Below are 15,471 nucleotides of genomic sequence, written 5' to 3' on the forward strand. Positions count from 1 at the left end.
AGAAAAAAATAACCCAACTATGATTAAATAAATATACAGATAAACTAATAAAAGACACAAGTAAAGCCTATACGAGCTTCACAGAGTAGAGCAGCCAGAAAGTAAATGAAAAGATGGAATGGAAAACCTGGACAAGTTTGATCCTTCCGTTGTACTCCAAGGCTAGGATCAGGAAGTGATTTTTCCCCTCAGTCTTTAGGAAGGTTAGCTGGTGTAACCAGTGATCATCCTCTTTCCAGTCTTTCCCTTCAACCAATACTTTCATTTCCTGCCCACTTCCAAAATCCCAGAGTTTAAGTGTGCCTGAATAAGAGGAGAAAAAAATAAAGTGATTAATAGATATTTTCTCAGAAAAGAACAATCTGAGAGCTACTAGCCAGCAGTAGAACAAAGCCTTCAAACAAAATTTTTCTACTAAGCTGTGGATTCTCTGTGAGTATGCCTATACACTAAGACCAACAGAAGTTCAAACCTTGGGTTCACCCTTTATTACAATAAATGAGATTAACTCTAGACAAAATTATACACTCACACAGACATACACACACACAAGTAAACTTTATCTTAGAAATCTCTAATTTCCTCTTTCTGTAACCTTTTCTCCCTCCTTAGCAGTGGCTTCCTTTTTCCCAGACCAATTAAGGTTAGCCCTAGTGCCCTGGCATATAAAGGGCTCACTTCCTTCTGGGCAGAGAGAGTATACATCCTCCCCAGGTAGTCTAGAAATTGCCATTGCTGAATCTTGCCTCACGCGTCTCTGTCAGATTGCACCACATGGTGCCCTGCTTCAGCAACTCAATTCCCATCAAATGTGATACTTTTTCCTGGGCTCTACCCCAAAGAAGGTACAGGAATGAGTCTCTGGAATAGGTCACTCCTCCTCATGGCCTCTATTGTACTATTCCCTCCCTCTTTTCTCCCATTATTTTGACCCTAAAATTGAAAGAATTTCTTCTCAGCTTTTTTCCTAACTCCTCTCCTAACTTGTTTCCCGGCTACCTTGACCTAGAAAAAGAGAAAAAGACTCCCGTATATCTTTGTATACTTTGATTGAAAACTCTCATTCATGACAATATCAAATTCATAACATGGGAGTCATTTATGACTTACCTCTGAATCTGGAATGAAAGATTTTTAAAGGACTTTCTGAAATCAGAAAGCAAGTAGAGAAATTGGTGGGTGCTATAAGTACATTTCTAAATGCAGGCTTAATGGAGTATCCCTCAAATGTGGGATTTAGTCTAGTATAAGTCTGGCCCAGAAAGTTTACCTAATTTAGTTATTTTAGAATGCGTAGAGGAAAGGAGAGTCTTCCTTTTTTTTCTTCATCCTTAGACTATGAGCTTGGGAGGTGAGGGTTATTGAGGAGCTTATCCAATATTATTGGCTTCTGCCAATAGATACTTTGTCTTTGACCCCAAGTTTGTCTTCCAGTTCATTCTATCAACAAGGGTCTCTTTCTTCCCTTTTTCTACCCTCTCTTGCCAAAGAGCTCCTTTCTCTCATCTGTCTAGCTTAATACTCCCAGTTGCCTGTGATGAAGAGTCCATCTTTCCCATTTACTCCTTTTTTAACTCTGTGTTTCCATTCCTGACCTGTCTCCACTGGTCCATTGGTCCATTCCCATGGTAGAGTGGTCTTGTTGTTCCCTACCACGTGTCTAGACAAACCACAGTGATTTAACCAAAGGTTTCTACTCCCTGAAATCCTTTGGCAATTAGGAAACTCAGGGCACCAGGTTCAAGTTCAGTAGAAGAGAAAGAGCAGGAAGGTGCTATGCTGGATTCAATACTGGGTTGGAAAAGGTTTAGGATGGTGGAAAAACATAGAGATAAAATATCCTCTCCCATTTGTCCCAGGCTTATTTTTTTAGGGCCTTTTCACTTTTCTGTTTCTTTCCTTATGCAGCAATAAAGCTCTTTGTAATATGTAAAATGCTACACTAATGTAAGAAATTATTATAATCATAAAAGGGGAGTCAATATCTGGCTCTGGCATTCACTAAAAAATGTGACCTGAAGCAAGTCATACATACTCTCTGGCCTCAGTTTCCTTATCTGGAAACTGAGGGATTAAACTGGTTTATCTCTACAGTTCTCTCCAGCTCTAAATCTATGGTGCTATGCTCCTCGATGTGAGACTCTCTGCCAGTGCTTCCTTGTACTGGTCTGACCTTCTCAGAGTTCAGTGCTTTACTCATTGCTGTCTTTTCTGTCCTCTTCCTTTTTTTCTGTTACTGAAGTCTAAAGTGACTGCTTCTTCACCTTATAGGAAAGAAATCTAATAATGACTAGACTCTGTCTAGGTGAGCTGGACACTTTGCTAGGTTCCAGGAACCATTTTAGTAAAAAGAGTAACTAGCTAAGGTTAGGATGTTAACCACTATATACTGTGTGGTACAGAGGTATTGGGCAGCTAGATGGCATAGTGCATGGAACACTGGGCCTAGAGTCAGGAAGACTAATCTTCCTGAATTCAAATCTGGCTTCAGATACTTACTAGCTATGTGACCCTGGGGAAATCACTTAACCCTGCTTGCCTCAGTTTCTTTATCTGTAAAATGAGCTGGAGATGGAAATGACAAACCACTCTAGTATCTTTGGCAAGAAACCCCAAAATGGAGTCACAAAGTCAGACATAACTGAAAATGACTGAACAAACAACAACAGAGTTAAAGCAAATCGTGGCAAGAGACATTTTTATCAATCCATATAATAATATCAAAGCCTGGCGATATGGACTTAGTGAGATTAAGGTCATCAAAGTGAAATTGATGTTAACATTTCTCTTTCCCACTCAAACCTGCTCTTCCCCAACACACCAACACACCAACACACCAAAAACTAATGAATTCTTCAGCCCCAGTGAATGCATATGTCCAGAGTGCTAACATAGACAGGAATACTCTTCGAGAGAAAAGTCTTACCATTGTATGCTCCTGTGGCAAGAACAAATCCACTCTTATCAATAGCAGCAGTTGTTACTTCAACATTGTTCCCATGGGGATCAAAAATTTGATATATTTGGTGTCCTGTCTCAAGTTCCCATACCTAACAGAGAAGAGAAGTCAAATGATCAATCTGTCCTTTAGTTCATACGATAATATTTGGTAATATTCAAGGCATGTCATACTTGCTAGCTATTATACACACCTGATACTCCATCATCAAGATTGTTTCCATGAGAAAAAGAAAACTATTGAAGATACTGTGTAGTCTAGTTATCAGTTTAGAAGCCTTGGACTGTGTAAGCAACAGGCATCTGTTGATCATAAAGTAGCTACTGATTTGGGTAGGAAGTAGGACATTGTTTAGGCACTATGGGCCTAAACCAAGGTAAGCAACAGGGAAAAAGGTGAATCAGGCTAAGGGTAAACTGGAAGACTTGAACTAAACACATGTATAATCACTATCAAGCATCCTAGAATAGCATTAGAAATGAATAAATAATCTTGGACCTTGAATGAACCGTTTCAATCATTTAGTTCAACACTTTCATTTTATAGGTGGGAATATTAGACAGCTCAAATGACTTGTTCAGTGTTACACAGTTAGACCACAGTGGAACTAGAACTAGAACATGGCTCTCTAGAGTCCCAGGCCTACCTTCTTTCTACTAGGTAGGGCACACAATAGCATGAAGTCTAGAAAAATGAGTTAAGAAGAACAATATGTATTAATACAAAACATACAACAAATACATGTATTTGGGGGTGGGGAGCAAGAATAACAACTAGGGAAAACAGAATATGCTTCTTGTAGGAGGTAGACCTCGGGCTGGATATTGAAAGGATTCTAAGGCTTCCAAGAGAGAGAGAAGTAAAGAAGGAGAGCATTGCAGGAATGGAGGACAGTCTGTGTAAAGGCAAAGAGACCAGAGACCAAAGATGGAAAGTCATGTACAGGATGTGTCAGTTTTGCTGGAACACAGAATATGATAGAGAAAGTAAAGAATGATGATCCTAGAAGGACAAATTGAAGGTAGATTATGAAGGGCTTTAAATGCAAAATAGAGGAGTTGGTATTTAGGGTTAGTGTCAATATGAAACCACTAAAGCTTCTTGGGGGGGGGGGGGTGTCCTAAAGTCAGATTTACACTTTAGAAACATGTTTGGTAGCTGTATAGAGATAGATTCTAGAAGGAAGAGATAGATGGGTGAGGAAGGTTATTGTAATAGTCCAAGTGAGAGGTGGTAAGAGACTGAATTAGGGTGCTACCTATAAGGGAACAGATGTGACAGATCTTATGAAGGTAGAATCTGTAAGAATGAACAACTGATTGGATTTGGGGAGGGAAGCTGAGGAAGCATATTAAGTACTTACTATGTGCAAAGCCCTAAGGACACAAACATAAAAGATAATCCCTGCTCTCAAAGAGGTCAAATTCTAATGGGAGAGACACCAAATATGGAAGGTTTCAGGAGCAAGTCAGATGGAGAAGTCCTTAGGGTGTAGTAGCAAAGCAGATGTTAATGCTTTATCTTTAGTGTCCTTTCCACTGACACAATTATGTCAGTTTCTGATGTTGAATCATTTGACAGTGACAAGGATTTTGAAGACAAGAACTTTCTTTTCTGGATCTTCAGCAGTTGAGGCTTTAGCATCTACAGGAGCATGTGCCAGCGTGTATCTCTACAGAGGTTGAGAGAGAAAGAAGAATAGATGCTGTCTCCAATGTTGCAGTCTTGGGTTTCTGAAAGAGTACTGGTAGCCTTCAAAAGAAATAGCAAAGTGGAGGGTGGGTTAAAGAGTAAAGATAATGAGGTCAATTTTGGACATGTTGAATTTTAGATGCCTATTGGTCATCTAGTTGAAAATGGCCAGAAGGCAGTTGTTGATCCAAAACTGGAGTTCATAAGAGAGATAAAGGGTTTCCTTATCCCAAATATTTGGGTGTCACCTGCATAAACTGTCATTTGAGCTTGGGAGTTGATGAGATCACTGAGAGAAGAGAATGGGGCCCAAAATAGAGCCCTGGGCCATATTCATGGTTGGGAATCAGGACACACAAAGGACAATAACAAGAAGGATCAGGAAAACAAATGAATGAAGAACCAGGAGAGAGAGATATAGTCTAATAACTCAGGGAGGAGAAAGTTTTCAGCAGGAAGGGGTGGTCGAGTGCCAAATGTTGCAGGAGCGTCAAAAACAACATCATCTAAGAAAAGGACTTTGGATTTAGCAATAAAGAGATCATCAGTGACCTTGATTGAGAGTCAGAATACTTGGGCTCTACTCCTGGCCCTTCTATTAGTTATGTCATCTTGGGTAAATAATTTAATTTCTTTGGACCTCAGGTTTTTCATTTACAAAATGAGGAGGTTGGACTAGATGACCTTTAATGTATCTTTTAATCCTAATTTTATTCTGTGAGACAGGTTTGCTAGAGATTGAATAAACCAATCCTTAAGTTTATAGGTAAATAGGACTAAGATGCCTAACCCTGAACCCATGGTAACTCCAAAAATGTGAGCAGCCCTTAGGGACCCAAAACATTTTGTCCTGACAACCTAACCATTGTGAAGTAATTTATAGATCTACAAATTGAAAGGATTTTAGAAGGAATCATAATTTTGTAATGGGGGGGGTGTTTTTGTTCTGTTGTTCATTGTTTATTCTCAGAGGACTAATCCATCATAAGGGTGATATCTTGACTTGTGAGTGAATTGGATTTAAGTGAAGCAGAGCTGCTCGGTCATCCACCTCCCTCTCTTCTTCAGAGTCATAGAAGTCCAGTGCCCAGCCACCCTTCAGGGAGTAGTATTCTATTTATCAGATACAAAACAAGGACTTCATTTCCCAGGAGAGACTGGTGCCAGGGTAGAGGGGATATTTCATTTTGGAGAAGACATAGAAATCTAAGAAAAAAATGAAAAGGATGAAGAGAAAACCCAGAAGAGTCTGTCTCTCTCTCTCTCTCTCTCTCTCTCTCTCTCTCTCTCTTTAAATAATAAATGTTTTTATTTAAAGTTTCGAGTTCCAAATTTTAGCCCTACTTTCTTCTCTCCCCTCCCCCATTCCTGAGGTGACAAGCAATTAGATACAGGTTATACATGCACAATTATGTAAAACATTATCATATTAGTCATTTTGAATAAGAAAACTTGAATAAAAGAAAAAATGACAAAGTGAAAATAGCATGCTTCAGTCTGTGTTCAATCAATATCAGTTCTTTCTTTGGAGATGGATAGTATGCTTCAGCATTAGTCTTTTGGAATTGTCTTGTATCATTGAATTGCTGAGAATAGGAAGTCATTCACTGTTCTTCATCAAACAATATTGCTGTCATTGTGCTCAACATTCTCTTGGTTCTGCTCACTTCATTATACATCAATTCATGTAAGTCTTTCCATGTTTTTTTCAGAAATCATCCTGCTTGTCATTTTGTATAGCACAATAATATGCTGTCACCATCAAATAACACAGCTTGTTTAGCCATTCCCCAATTGATAAGCATTCCTTTGATTTCCAACTCTTAGCCACTACAGAAAGAGCTTCTGGGGCAGCTAGGTGGCGCAGTGGATAGAGCACCGGCCCTGAATTCAAATCCGGCCTCAGACACTTAACACTTACTAGCTGTGTGACCCTGGGCAAGTCACTTAACCCCAATTGCCTCACTAAAAAAAAAAAAAAGAGCTGCTATAAATATTTTTGTACAAATAGGCCTTTTTCTCTTTTGGGGGATGTCTTTGGGACATAAACCTAGCAGTGGTATTGCTGGATCAAAGAGTATGCACAATTCTATAGCCCTTTGTGCATAGTTCCAAATCGCTCTCCAGAATGGTTTTCACAACTCCAACATCCAATATATCCAGGAGAGTTTCATAGAGGACAAGATATGGCAACTTGGAAATCCTGGGTCACTAAGAGTAGAGAGACAAATTGGAGCAGAGGAATGGAATGATTTCTGGACTTGATAACAGGATATAAGGCAGAAGCAGAGTTGGGGAGACTTCTATTTCCATCTAGTTCCAGGAGGGAAGTTGAAGAGTCAGAAGTGATGGTAGATCGCTAGAAGTAGTAGGACTTATGGTTGCAAAGTAGTTGCTCTACTTTCTCTAGTTTTTTGGTGGAAACTTGGATTGGGGAAGATTCTTTTCCATATTATGCTAGGGAAGAAGGGAGTGGGAATGCTCTAATTTGTGCAATGGTTGCTGAGTTTTCTAATTTAAAAAAAATGTTTTTGGCCGAATCAAGTGCTATGGCTGATTCTGTTAGCAAGAGTACCTAGAATAAAGTTGACTTTAGAGGTTCCTAATTTCATACTGGTATAAGTACTGAGTATACTTACTAGGAAGTATCCCCTCCCTTATCTTATCCCCAAATAAGAAGCCAAGGTTGTGAAGGACTAGACCTGGCTGGCCCATAGGAGACATCTTGACTTTTTATTTGGAAAAAAAAAAGCTATTGATTTTATACTGAATTGGATATATTTGTGAGACCTTGATCAGTCGGAAAAGGAAGTAAGAAATAAAACTTTGAATTTCTTACAAATAAGAGTAATGTCCATATACATCTGAATTATCACAAATGTCACAGATAATTTTATGATATTCTGAAAAACTTTTCTTGTTATCTAAGTTTCTAAAAAATGAAGTAGTACTTGGTTTTTTTGTTTTTGTTTTTGTTTTTTTTGCGGGGCAATGGGGGTTAAGTGACTTGCCCAGGGTCACACAGCTAGTAAGTGTCAAGTGTCTGAGGTCGGATTTGAACTCAAGTACTCCTGAATCCAGGGCCGGTGCTTTATCCACTTCGCCACCTAGCCGCCCCCAGTACTTGTTTTTAATCTTAGCCTTATTTTGATTAAAACAGTCTTTATTTCTCTTTTAGAGGAATTCATAAGTAATTAGCAGCATAGCTTTTCTAAGATCACTAAGCTCATCATTTCTTATAGCAGAGTAGTATTCCGTCACAATCATGTACCATGGCTTGTTCAGCCATTCTCCAATTGATGGGTATTCCTTGCAATTTCCAATTCTTTGCTACCACAAAAAGAACTGCTATAAACATTTTAGAATGTATAGGTTCTTGTCTTTTTTCCCTAATTATTTTTGGAAATAGACCTAAAGGTGTTAGAAAGAGTCTTCTACTGAGCCAAAAGATCCCTTGAGTTCTGCCTCATTTCCTTATAAGATAAATGGAGATAATAAATCCTGGATGGCCTACCTCATTAGGTTATAATGAGGACTGTATTTTGTAAACTGAAAAGTATTATAATATGTGTCTTATTATTTATAACTGCAAGTAGAAATAATACACATTTCAAAGAAAATTAGAAATTACCATTTCCCCCTCTATTTTCTAATTATATTCATTCAGGTATGGCTAAACTGTGTTTGGAGATGTATTTAATTTCTTGAATTCTCCTATACTATTATTAAAGGGGGATTTGGGGAGAAACAGGATTATTAGTTTTGTTAGAAAGCACTTGCTTTTAAGAGTTCATTTTACAGAATCCTTCATTTTACAGAGTTCATTTCCTGATTGAAGCCAAAATTCAAATTCTTTTAGCAAACACTTCTTTTGAAAAAGGATAATAGTTATGGTATTAGGATTTGAGTTTTGTTTGAGATGAAATGATTAAATCCTGAAACAGCATTGTAGAATCACATATGTAGAACAGAAAAGGACCTTAAATATAATTTAGTTCAGCCTCATGACTTTATAGATGAGGAAACTGAGGTTCAGAGAAGCCAAGGACTCAAAATGTTATGCAAATAGTGAATAGCAGAGCCAGGACTTGAACATAGATACTTAGCAAATCCAGAGCTCTTTCCCTTGTGATTTTGCATAAAACTATAATTAACAAAGTTTCAGGGCAATGCTTTTTTATTTTAGTATTCAAATCTAGAACTGGTAGGGACTGCTGACACCATCTAACCAATCTTCATTTTACATACGAAGAAATTAAAGCCCAGGGAGGTTAAATGAGATAGTAAGTATCCGAAGAAGGATTTGAACCCTGATCCTTTGACTTTTGAACTAGTTCTTTCCACTGTCCCACACCACCTCCTTAAGAGAATTGAACGTGAATCCTAGTCCAGTCTCTGCCAGGGTTATGACCTTCTGCAAGTCATTTCACCTACGCGTGCTGGACTCATAGTAGAAAGGCCTGGATTCAAATATTTTCTTTCATCTTGTGTAACTAACTGAAAGCAAGTTCCATCCTCTCTGAGCCTCAGTTTCCTCATCTACAAAATGGGGACAGTGATAATTGTAGTGCCTGCTTTAGTTGTTGTGATGCTCTTGAGATGATTTATGTTGTTGTGAAGCTCCAGTGAGATGTTGTATGTAAATTGTTCAGCAAATATCATGAAATGAAGCAGTTGACATATATGATCTCCAAGACCTCCTGTGAATGGCTAATCTAGACATTTCTTGACAGCTAGTGTCAAGTATCTGAGGCCGGATTTGAACTTAGGTCCTCCTGAATCCAGGACCGGTGCTTTATCCACTGCTCCACAGAGCTGCCCCCATATAGTGGCTTTTTATTTTTTATTTTTGTTGTTTTCGTTTGTATGTTTGTTTTTTGAGATGGGGTCTCAACCATCTCACCTAGGTTAAAAACACAATAGCCACTCATGAGCCTGATCTTACTGATGACTGACACAGAAGCTTTGACTTGCTCCATCTCCAATCTGGACCAGTGTCTTCTTCCTTAGGCAAATCTAATAGCCCATTACTCCCAAGGATTCACCATATTGGTGCTAGACTTAGTACAGGCAAGTAACTGGATCTAGCTACTGCAGCTTCAAGCAATATTGCTGACTCCTTAACAGCAGGGATTACCGGTGTAAGCCATCATGCTTGTCAATAGTAGACATTTAATGTTTGTTACATGGAAGTAAAACACCAATAACTTGTCATCTTCAAAGAAACATAAAGGAAAGAGTAATTGGGAGTCAGGTCAAAACCTCATTTTCTACAAAAGGTAAAAGGGACAGAGAATGACTGCACATTTGAAGTCTTCACTCTGTTTCTTGAATGTGTCAAGAGATAAGGGGGGCAGCTAGATGGCGCAGTGGATAGAGCACTGGCCCTGGAGTCAGGAGTACCTGAGTTCAAATCCGGCCTCAGACACTTAACACTTACTAGCTGTGTGACCCTGGGCAAGTCACTTAACCCCAATTGCCTCACTAAAAAAAAAAAAAAAGAGAGAGAGATAAGGACCAGGAAAGATGAATATAATTTCTGACTTTTTCAGTTACATCCAGGCTGATTAGATAGGTATTTTCTCTAAAAGCTTTAGACAGTAATGGTTTGGTTGTTTTGAAAAGACAAGATAATAGGGTAATTTTAAAAATAATACCAGTCTCCAACAAGGTTGACGCACTTTTCAAGTATCTCATCTGATCCTTACATCCCCCTGATGAAGTTTGCAACATGTATTACCCTCCCCCTAACTGTTAGGATTCAAATTGAACTACCACTGGAGATAATTCCTGTTTCTAATTCACAATTTTCAGAGTATTTAGGAAAATTTTAGGGTTGCCAGGAATTATTATTCTGGTTTTATATTACTTGATTTGCATTGTGGTTCATTCATGGTACAGTAGGAAGAGCTCTAGATTTTGAATCAGAGAGCCTAGGATAAAAGCCAGCTTTGCCATTACACTACCTATGTAACTTTGGACAAGTCACTTAACCTCACTGGACCTCACTTTCTTTATCTGTTAAATGAAGCAGTTCACATCTATGATCTCCAAGGCCTCCTTCTCCATACTCTATATCCTGTGAAAAGCTAATCTAGACATTTCTCAAACTGCTCAGTGAGAGAGTTCCAAAGGGATTTTGGAAATCAGATCAACAAAACTCTAAACAATCTTTTGGTAGTGATAAATGTTACCTGCTGGTTACAGGGGAAAAGGCTCCTTCATTTACTGAATCCTTATCTCATTCACTTTTTCCTTTCTAGTTTTTAAGAGCTCCAGAAGATTAGATATATAGCCATTTAAAAAACTGTTTGGTAGGAACAGGACCAGGCTGCATGTTGTTATAATAGTAGCAGCAGCAGTAGTAATGTGATGCATGAGGCCTTGCAGGAAGCCTGGATTACAAAATGAAAATATTTATGAAGCAGTGCCTCACCTATACTGACCTAACCCAAGCTTTGTCACCAAAGTCATACTTGGAGTAACTCTGTTTTCAGGGGGTTTGTATTTTTGCCTTAAAGATTATTACCTGGGGGCAGGTAGGTGGTGCAGTGGATAAAGCACCAGCCCTGGATACAGAAGGACCTGAGTTTAAATCCGGCCTCATACACTTGATGCTTACTAGTTGTGTGACCCTGGGCAAGTCACTTAACCCTCATTGCACCGCAAAAAAACCAAACAAAAACAAAAGATTATTACCTTCCAACTCATGAGGGACGACAACTCATCTATGGAATGTTTCTTTGTTTTTCTTAGTAAAAGACCTCTTTACTTCTGATATAAACTACTGGTGTAACTTTGGGCAAATAAACTCCCTACGCCTCAGTTTTCTCATCTCTATAATGAAGGGGTTGGACTAGATGACCTCTGAAGTCCTTTTCAGCTCAGGCTCTATCATCCTTTCCTATTGGGAAACCGATTCTACCTAGAATTTATCTGAGGATATATGTAGGCAGCCTAACAAGATTACTAAACACATAGAAATTCTCTGAACTCTATGACTAAATTGGCCCCAGCAAATCTCTAACATTTCAAACTCAAAAGTCAGGTAATCCTAACAAACTTAGCACATTAAGGTCAGCTTTACCGGTGCTTAGCACAGTACCTGGTACATAGTAGGTACTTAATAAATGAGGATTCACTCACTAGAAGCATGTAAAACCATGTAAGTATTATTATCTCCATTTTACACAAAGGGAAATTGAAGCTCAGAGAGGTTAAAATAGGTAGCATGTGCTGGAATGCAGATTTTAATCTAGGCCTCCTGACTTTCAACACAGAACTTTCGTAGTATCTTATTCTGCTTCTTCCCACTCCTAATAAATAAATGTTTGATGAAATGGATTGAACAATGCTGCTACTCCTAAAGGCTAAAAACACAGTAGGGGCATAGGAATGACTCTATGAAAGCAGTGTGTGGAGGAATGACATTAATATGCTTTGTAGGGGCAGCTAGGTGACACAGTGGATAGAGCACCAGCCCTGGAGTCAGGAGGACCTGAGTTCAAATCTGACCTCAAACACCTGACACTTACTAGCTGCGTGATCCCGAGCAAGTCACTTAACTCCAGTTGCCTCACCAAAAAAAATGCTTTGTGATCCCCCCCACTCCCAGGAACAACCCCCATAAGATGTAGTCTATATAAGGTATTTCCAAAGGATATTCCAAGTCCTTTTCATCTCATGTAGAGAAATATTCAGATTCAGAGACAACCATAAGAGATATGAAATCTTCCTAGGTCACATAAGTAATTCATTATTCTGCAACATCGTTCCCCATTTTTTAAATGCCCATGGAGTAACATGGAATGAATCTTTGACTTTTCCCATAAAACTGAAAGCCCTGTCACACTTGAGACAAACTTTTATTGATACAACCATCAAACTAATCAGTCATCCTGACCATAAATTGAATTTTCATGTGCAAATAATACATCTAAGGAATATGAGAGAAAAAAAGGAATATGAGGGCAGTAACAAAGCGAGTTTATAAGAAATAAATTCAAAGTGTAGACCAGCTCCTTATCTTTAATTTATCCATTTGAAATACCTATTCTGGTAGGCAAAAATTGCATTGACCCTGATAGGAGTCGCCATGGTACTCAGATGAGAGAGGCCGGTTTTCATGGATTATCCATTCTCTTTGGAAATATAAAAGAACAAAAGTAGTTCCAGAAATGCAGGCTTGTATCATAAGCACCACTACTCTTGTCAAGTCACTCAATAATTTTTCTGTGGGAAAAAAAGTTTCCTCTTAGTTTGCCCTTTTTTGTTTGAAGAACTGAATTTCTACTTACTTTAATGACAGATTCAGAACAGATAGTGAGCAATTGGTGAAAAGTTCTGTTATAAACCATGACATTGATGTCTCGATCATGACTATGTGGGATCTGTTTTGTGTCTTGTATCATCCGAGTCAAAGGATACATGTCAATAACACTAGATCCTGGTATAGAAAAAAGGAAAAAATGAATATTGAATAAAATAAAATTTTATAAACAATACATTTTATAAAATATGAAAATAAATTTAATAAATAACAATAATTTAATCTATTTAAACAAACCTGTTTAAGGACCTGCCACATGTAAGTCATTCTTAGGTAGTAGAAATACAAAGATAAGATAAAATTTCTTTCTGCAAGCAGCTCATAACTTAATATTGAAGAATGAACACATTTGAACAATTATGAGGCAAAACGCAATGTGAGAAGCACAAAGGGAAGATCCCCCCAAAAGAGAGAAATTTAAGAAGGGATAGAATACTATCAACTAAAGGGGATTGATGTGAGGAAAAGCACAAAGATATCTGAGGAAGGAACAAGAATGAGGTTTGATAAATAGTTTTTAGTGACTAGAATAGAAACTATACAAAGGAGAGGAGTATGAGATAAAGCAGGTCAGATAGGGAGAAACAGATTGTAGGAAATTGTCAGGATGCAGACTTTATATTTTATTTGTGAATGATGAGGAATAGCAAGGTTTTAAGCAAAGTAATGTTGTGATCCAATTGATGTATTAGGAAGATTACATCAGCATGAATGTTGAAGATAAATGGAGAAAGTAGAAACTGGAGATGGCAAGGTGACTTAGAAAATTATTGCATTTGTACAATAGGGAGGGATAAGGAGCTTGCTTGATAGGAGAGAGATGAAAGAAAGGGATAGATAGGAGAGATATTATGGAGGAGGAATCTAGAATATTTGGTATCTGACTAGATGTCAGTATTGAAGAGAGACAAGTCTAAGATGACTGAGATTTTAAGTCTATTTGACTGTGGGATGATGAGACTATCAGCAGAGATAGGAAGTTAGAAGGAGGGGAAGGTTTTGGATAGAAGGTATTGAGTATTTCGATAGATATCTGAGTTTGGGGTGTCAGGCGGTGACCTAAATAGAGACTAGTAGGCAGTTGGAAATGGAGTTCTAGGAAGATATCAAGGTTGACAGTGATAATTGCATTCCTGGGAGCTTGCATAGGAAGCTAATAGAGAGGGACAAAACTAGAGCCTAGAAGGACACGCTCACTTAGGGTGTTAGTGACTGATGGGGAGTGAATAAAAGAATGGTCAGAGAAGTAAGAAGGGAACTAGGAGGGAAGTTGTGACATGAAACCCCATAGGACTATGGTTAAAAACAGCCAATTAGTTGGATTGTTATTATTTATCCTTTAAAAAAATAAATAAGGCTTAAATGGAGTTGTTACCTTGAAGGAATTTCTGCCAAAGACGTGAACATGGCTTAAACAGAGAAAAGCAGTCCATTTTGGCCTCATTGATTTTTCCTTGCTTGCTGAATCCTGTGTGCTTATTTATTTATTTTTTCCTTTCTAGTATTATGTTTCCTTCCTTCCCCCATGTTAATGCAAAGTATAAATGGTTTCTGTCAACTCTGCTATATGGATACTTTCATTTGGTGATTGTGATTAGTGTTTATAAAAGACTTTCTTAAAGAACTCTTAAAATATGACCTTACTAACTATAGCTAATCACGACAATTCTGAAGCAGTGGACAATTATAAAGCATTATGCCAATACTAAATAAAATTCATTCCCAAATTATTACAGTGAATTAGGTTAGGTTCTTCATTTGGAAACTGAGCTTAAGTGTTTGGTTTGTCTTCAAGTCATGCAATGAGCTGCAGAAATGGGAATACAAATCTACAAACAACTCATTTTTTTTTTGTTGTTTCTGTTTTCAAGCTACCTGTGCAGCTAATTAAATATGTGACTTTAGACAAGTCACTTAGCCAGGATACTGGATTTGGAGTGAGAGGATCAGGGTAAGTCCCAGTTTTGCTTCTCACTACTTGTAAGAATAGTGCTTTGCAAACCTTAAAGCACTGTTGTTCATGTTGGTACAAAGCTATGCTCAAAACTGTGTTTCTCAGCAGCCAAAAAAAAAGTAAATTCTAGCAGAACTGTATACAAAGAAAGCAGCCATTTCTCTTACTCCTTCCCTCCAGATATCCTGGAGCCTGAGAACCTAGCTACTATGATGATAAATGGTCCTGAAATGCATAGCTAGGTGGTTACAGATGCAGGCTAGCACAATGAGAAGGGAAATGGTATGCAATTATTGTTGCATTATTTTTTAGGGGAGAGCTGGTTTAAAATTTAATGAGATTGTTCTGGAACTGAATTTTGTTCCAGAGGCTGAAAAATGATCTATTTTTATCCCTGATATCAAGCATTAAATGAAAGTGGTTGATCACTGTAGCTCAACAAAGATCTCATTAAAAATTCAAAGAAGACAGAAGTGAGAAAAACATCCTTTGCCACCAGCAAAGTAAAAATGATACCTGAGAAGGCAATGGTTTTTC

General features: G+C 38.1%; 1 protein-coding gene across 1 annotated transcript in view; it reads right to left on the minus strand.

Moving 5' to 3' along the window:
• The window catches only part of WDR64 (WD repeat domain 64), a 182,175-nt gene that overhangs the window by 55,380 nt on the left and 111,324 nt on the right, over positions 1–15,471 (minus strand). Inside the window, exons 12-14 of the mRNA XM_044003187.1 lie at positions 12,949–13,097; positions 2,927–3,050; positions 128–303 (exon numbers count right to left, since the gene is read on the minus strand). Of these exons, the coding sequence (XP_043859122.1) occupies positions 128–303; positions 2,927–3,050; positions 12,949–13,097 (449 nt within the window). The remainder of the gene's footprint in view (positions 1–127; positions 304–2,926; positions 3,051–12,948; positions 13,098–15,471) is intronic.

The sequence above is a fragment of the Dromiciops gliroides genome, chromosome 4 (assembly GCF_019393635.1).
Source record: "Dromiciops gliroides isolate mDroGli1 chromosome 4, mDroGli1.pri, whole genome shotgun sequence".
Lineage (NCBI taxonomy): Eukaryota > Metazoa > Chordata > Mammalia > Microbiotheria > Microbiotheriidae > Dromiciops > Dromiciops gliroides.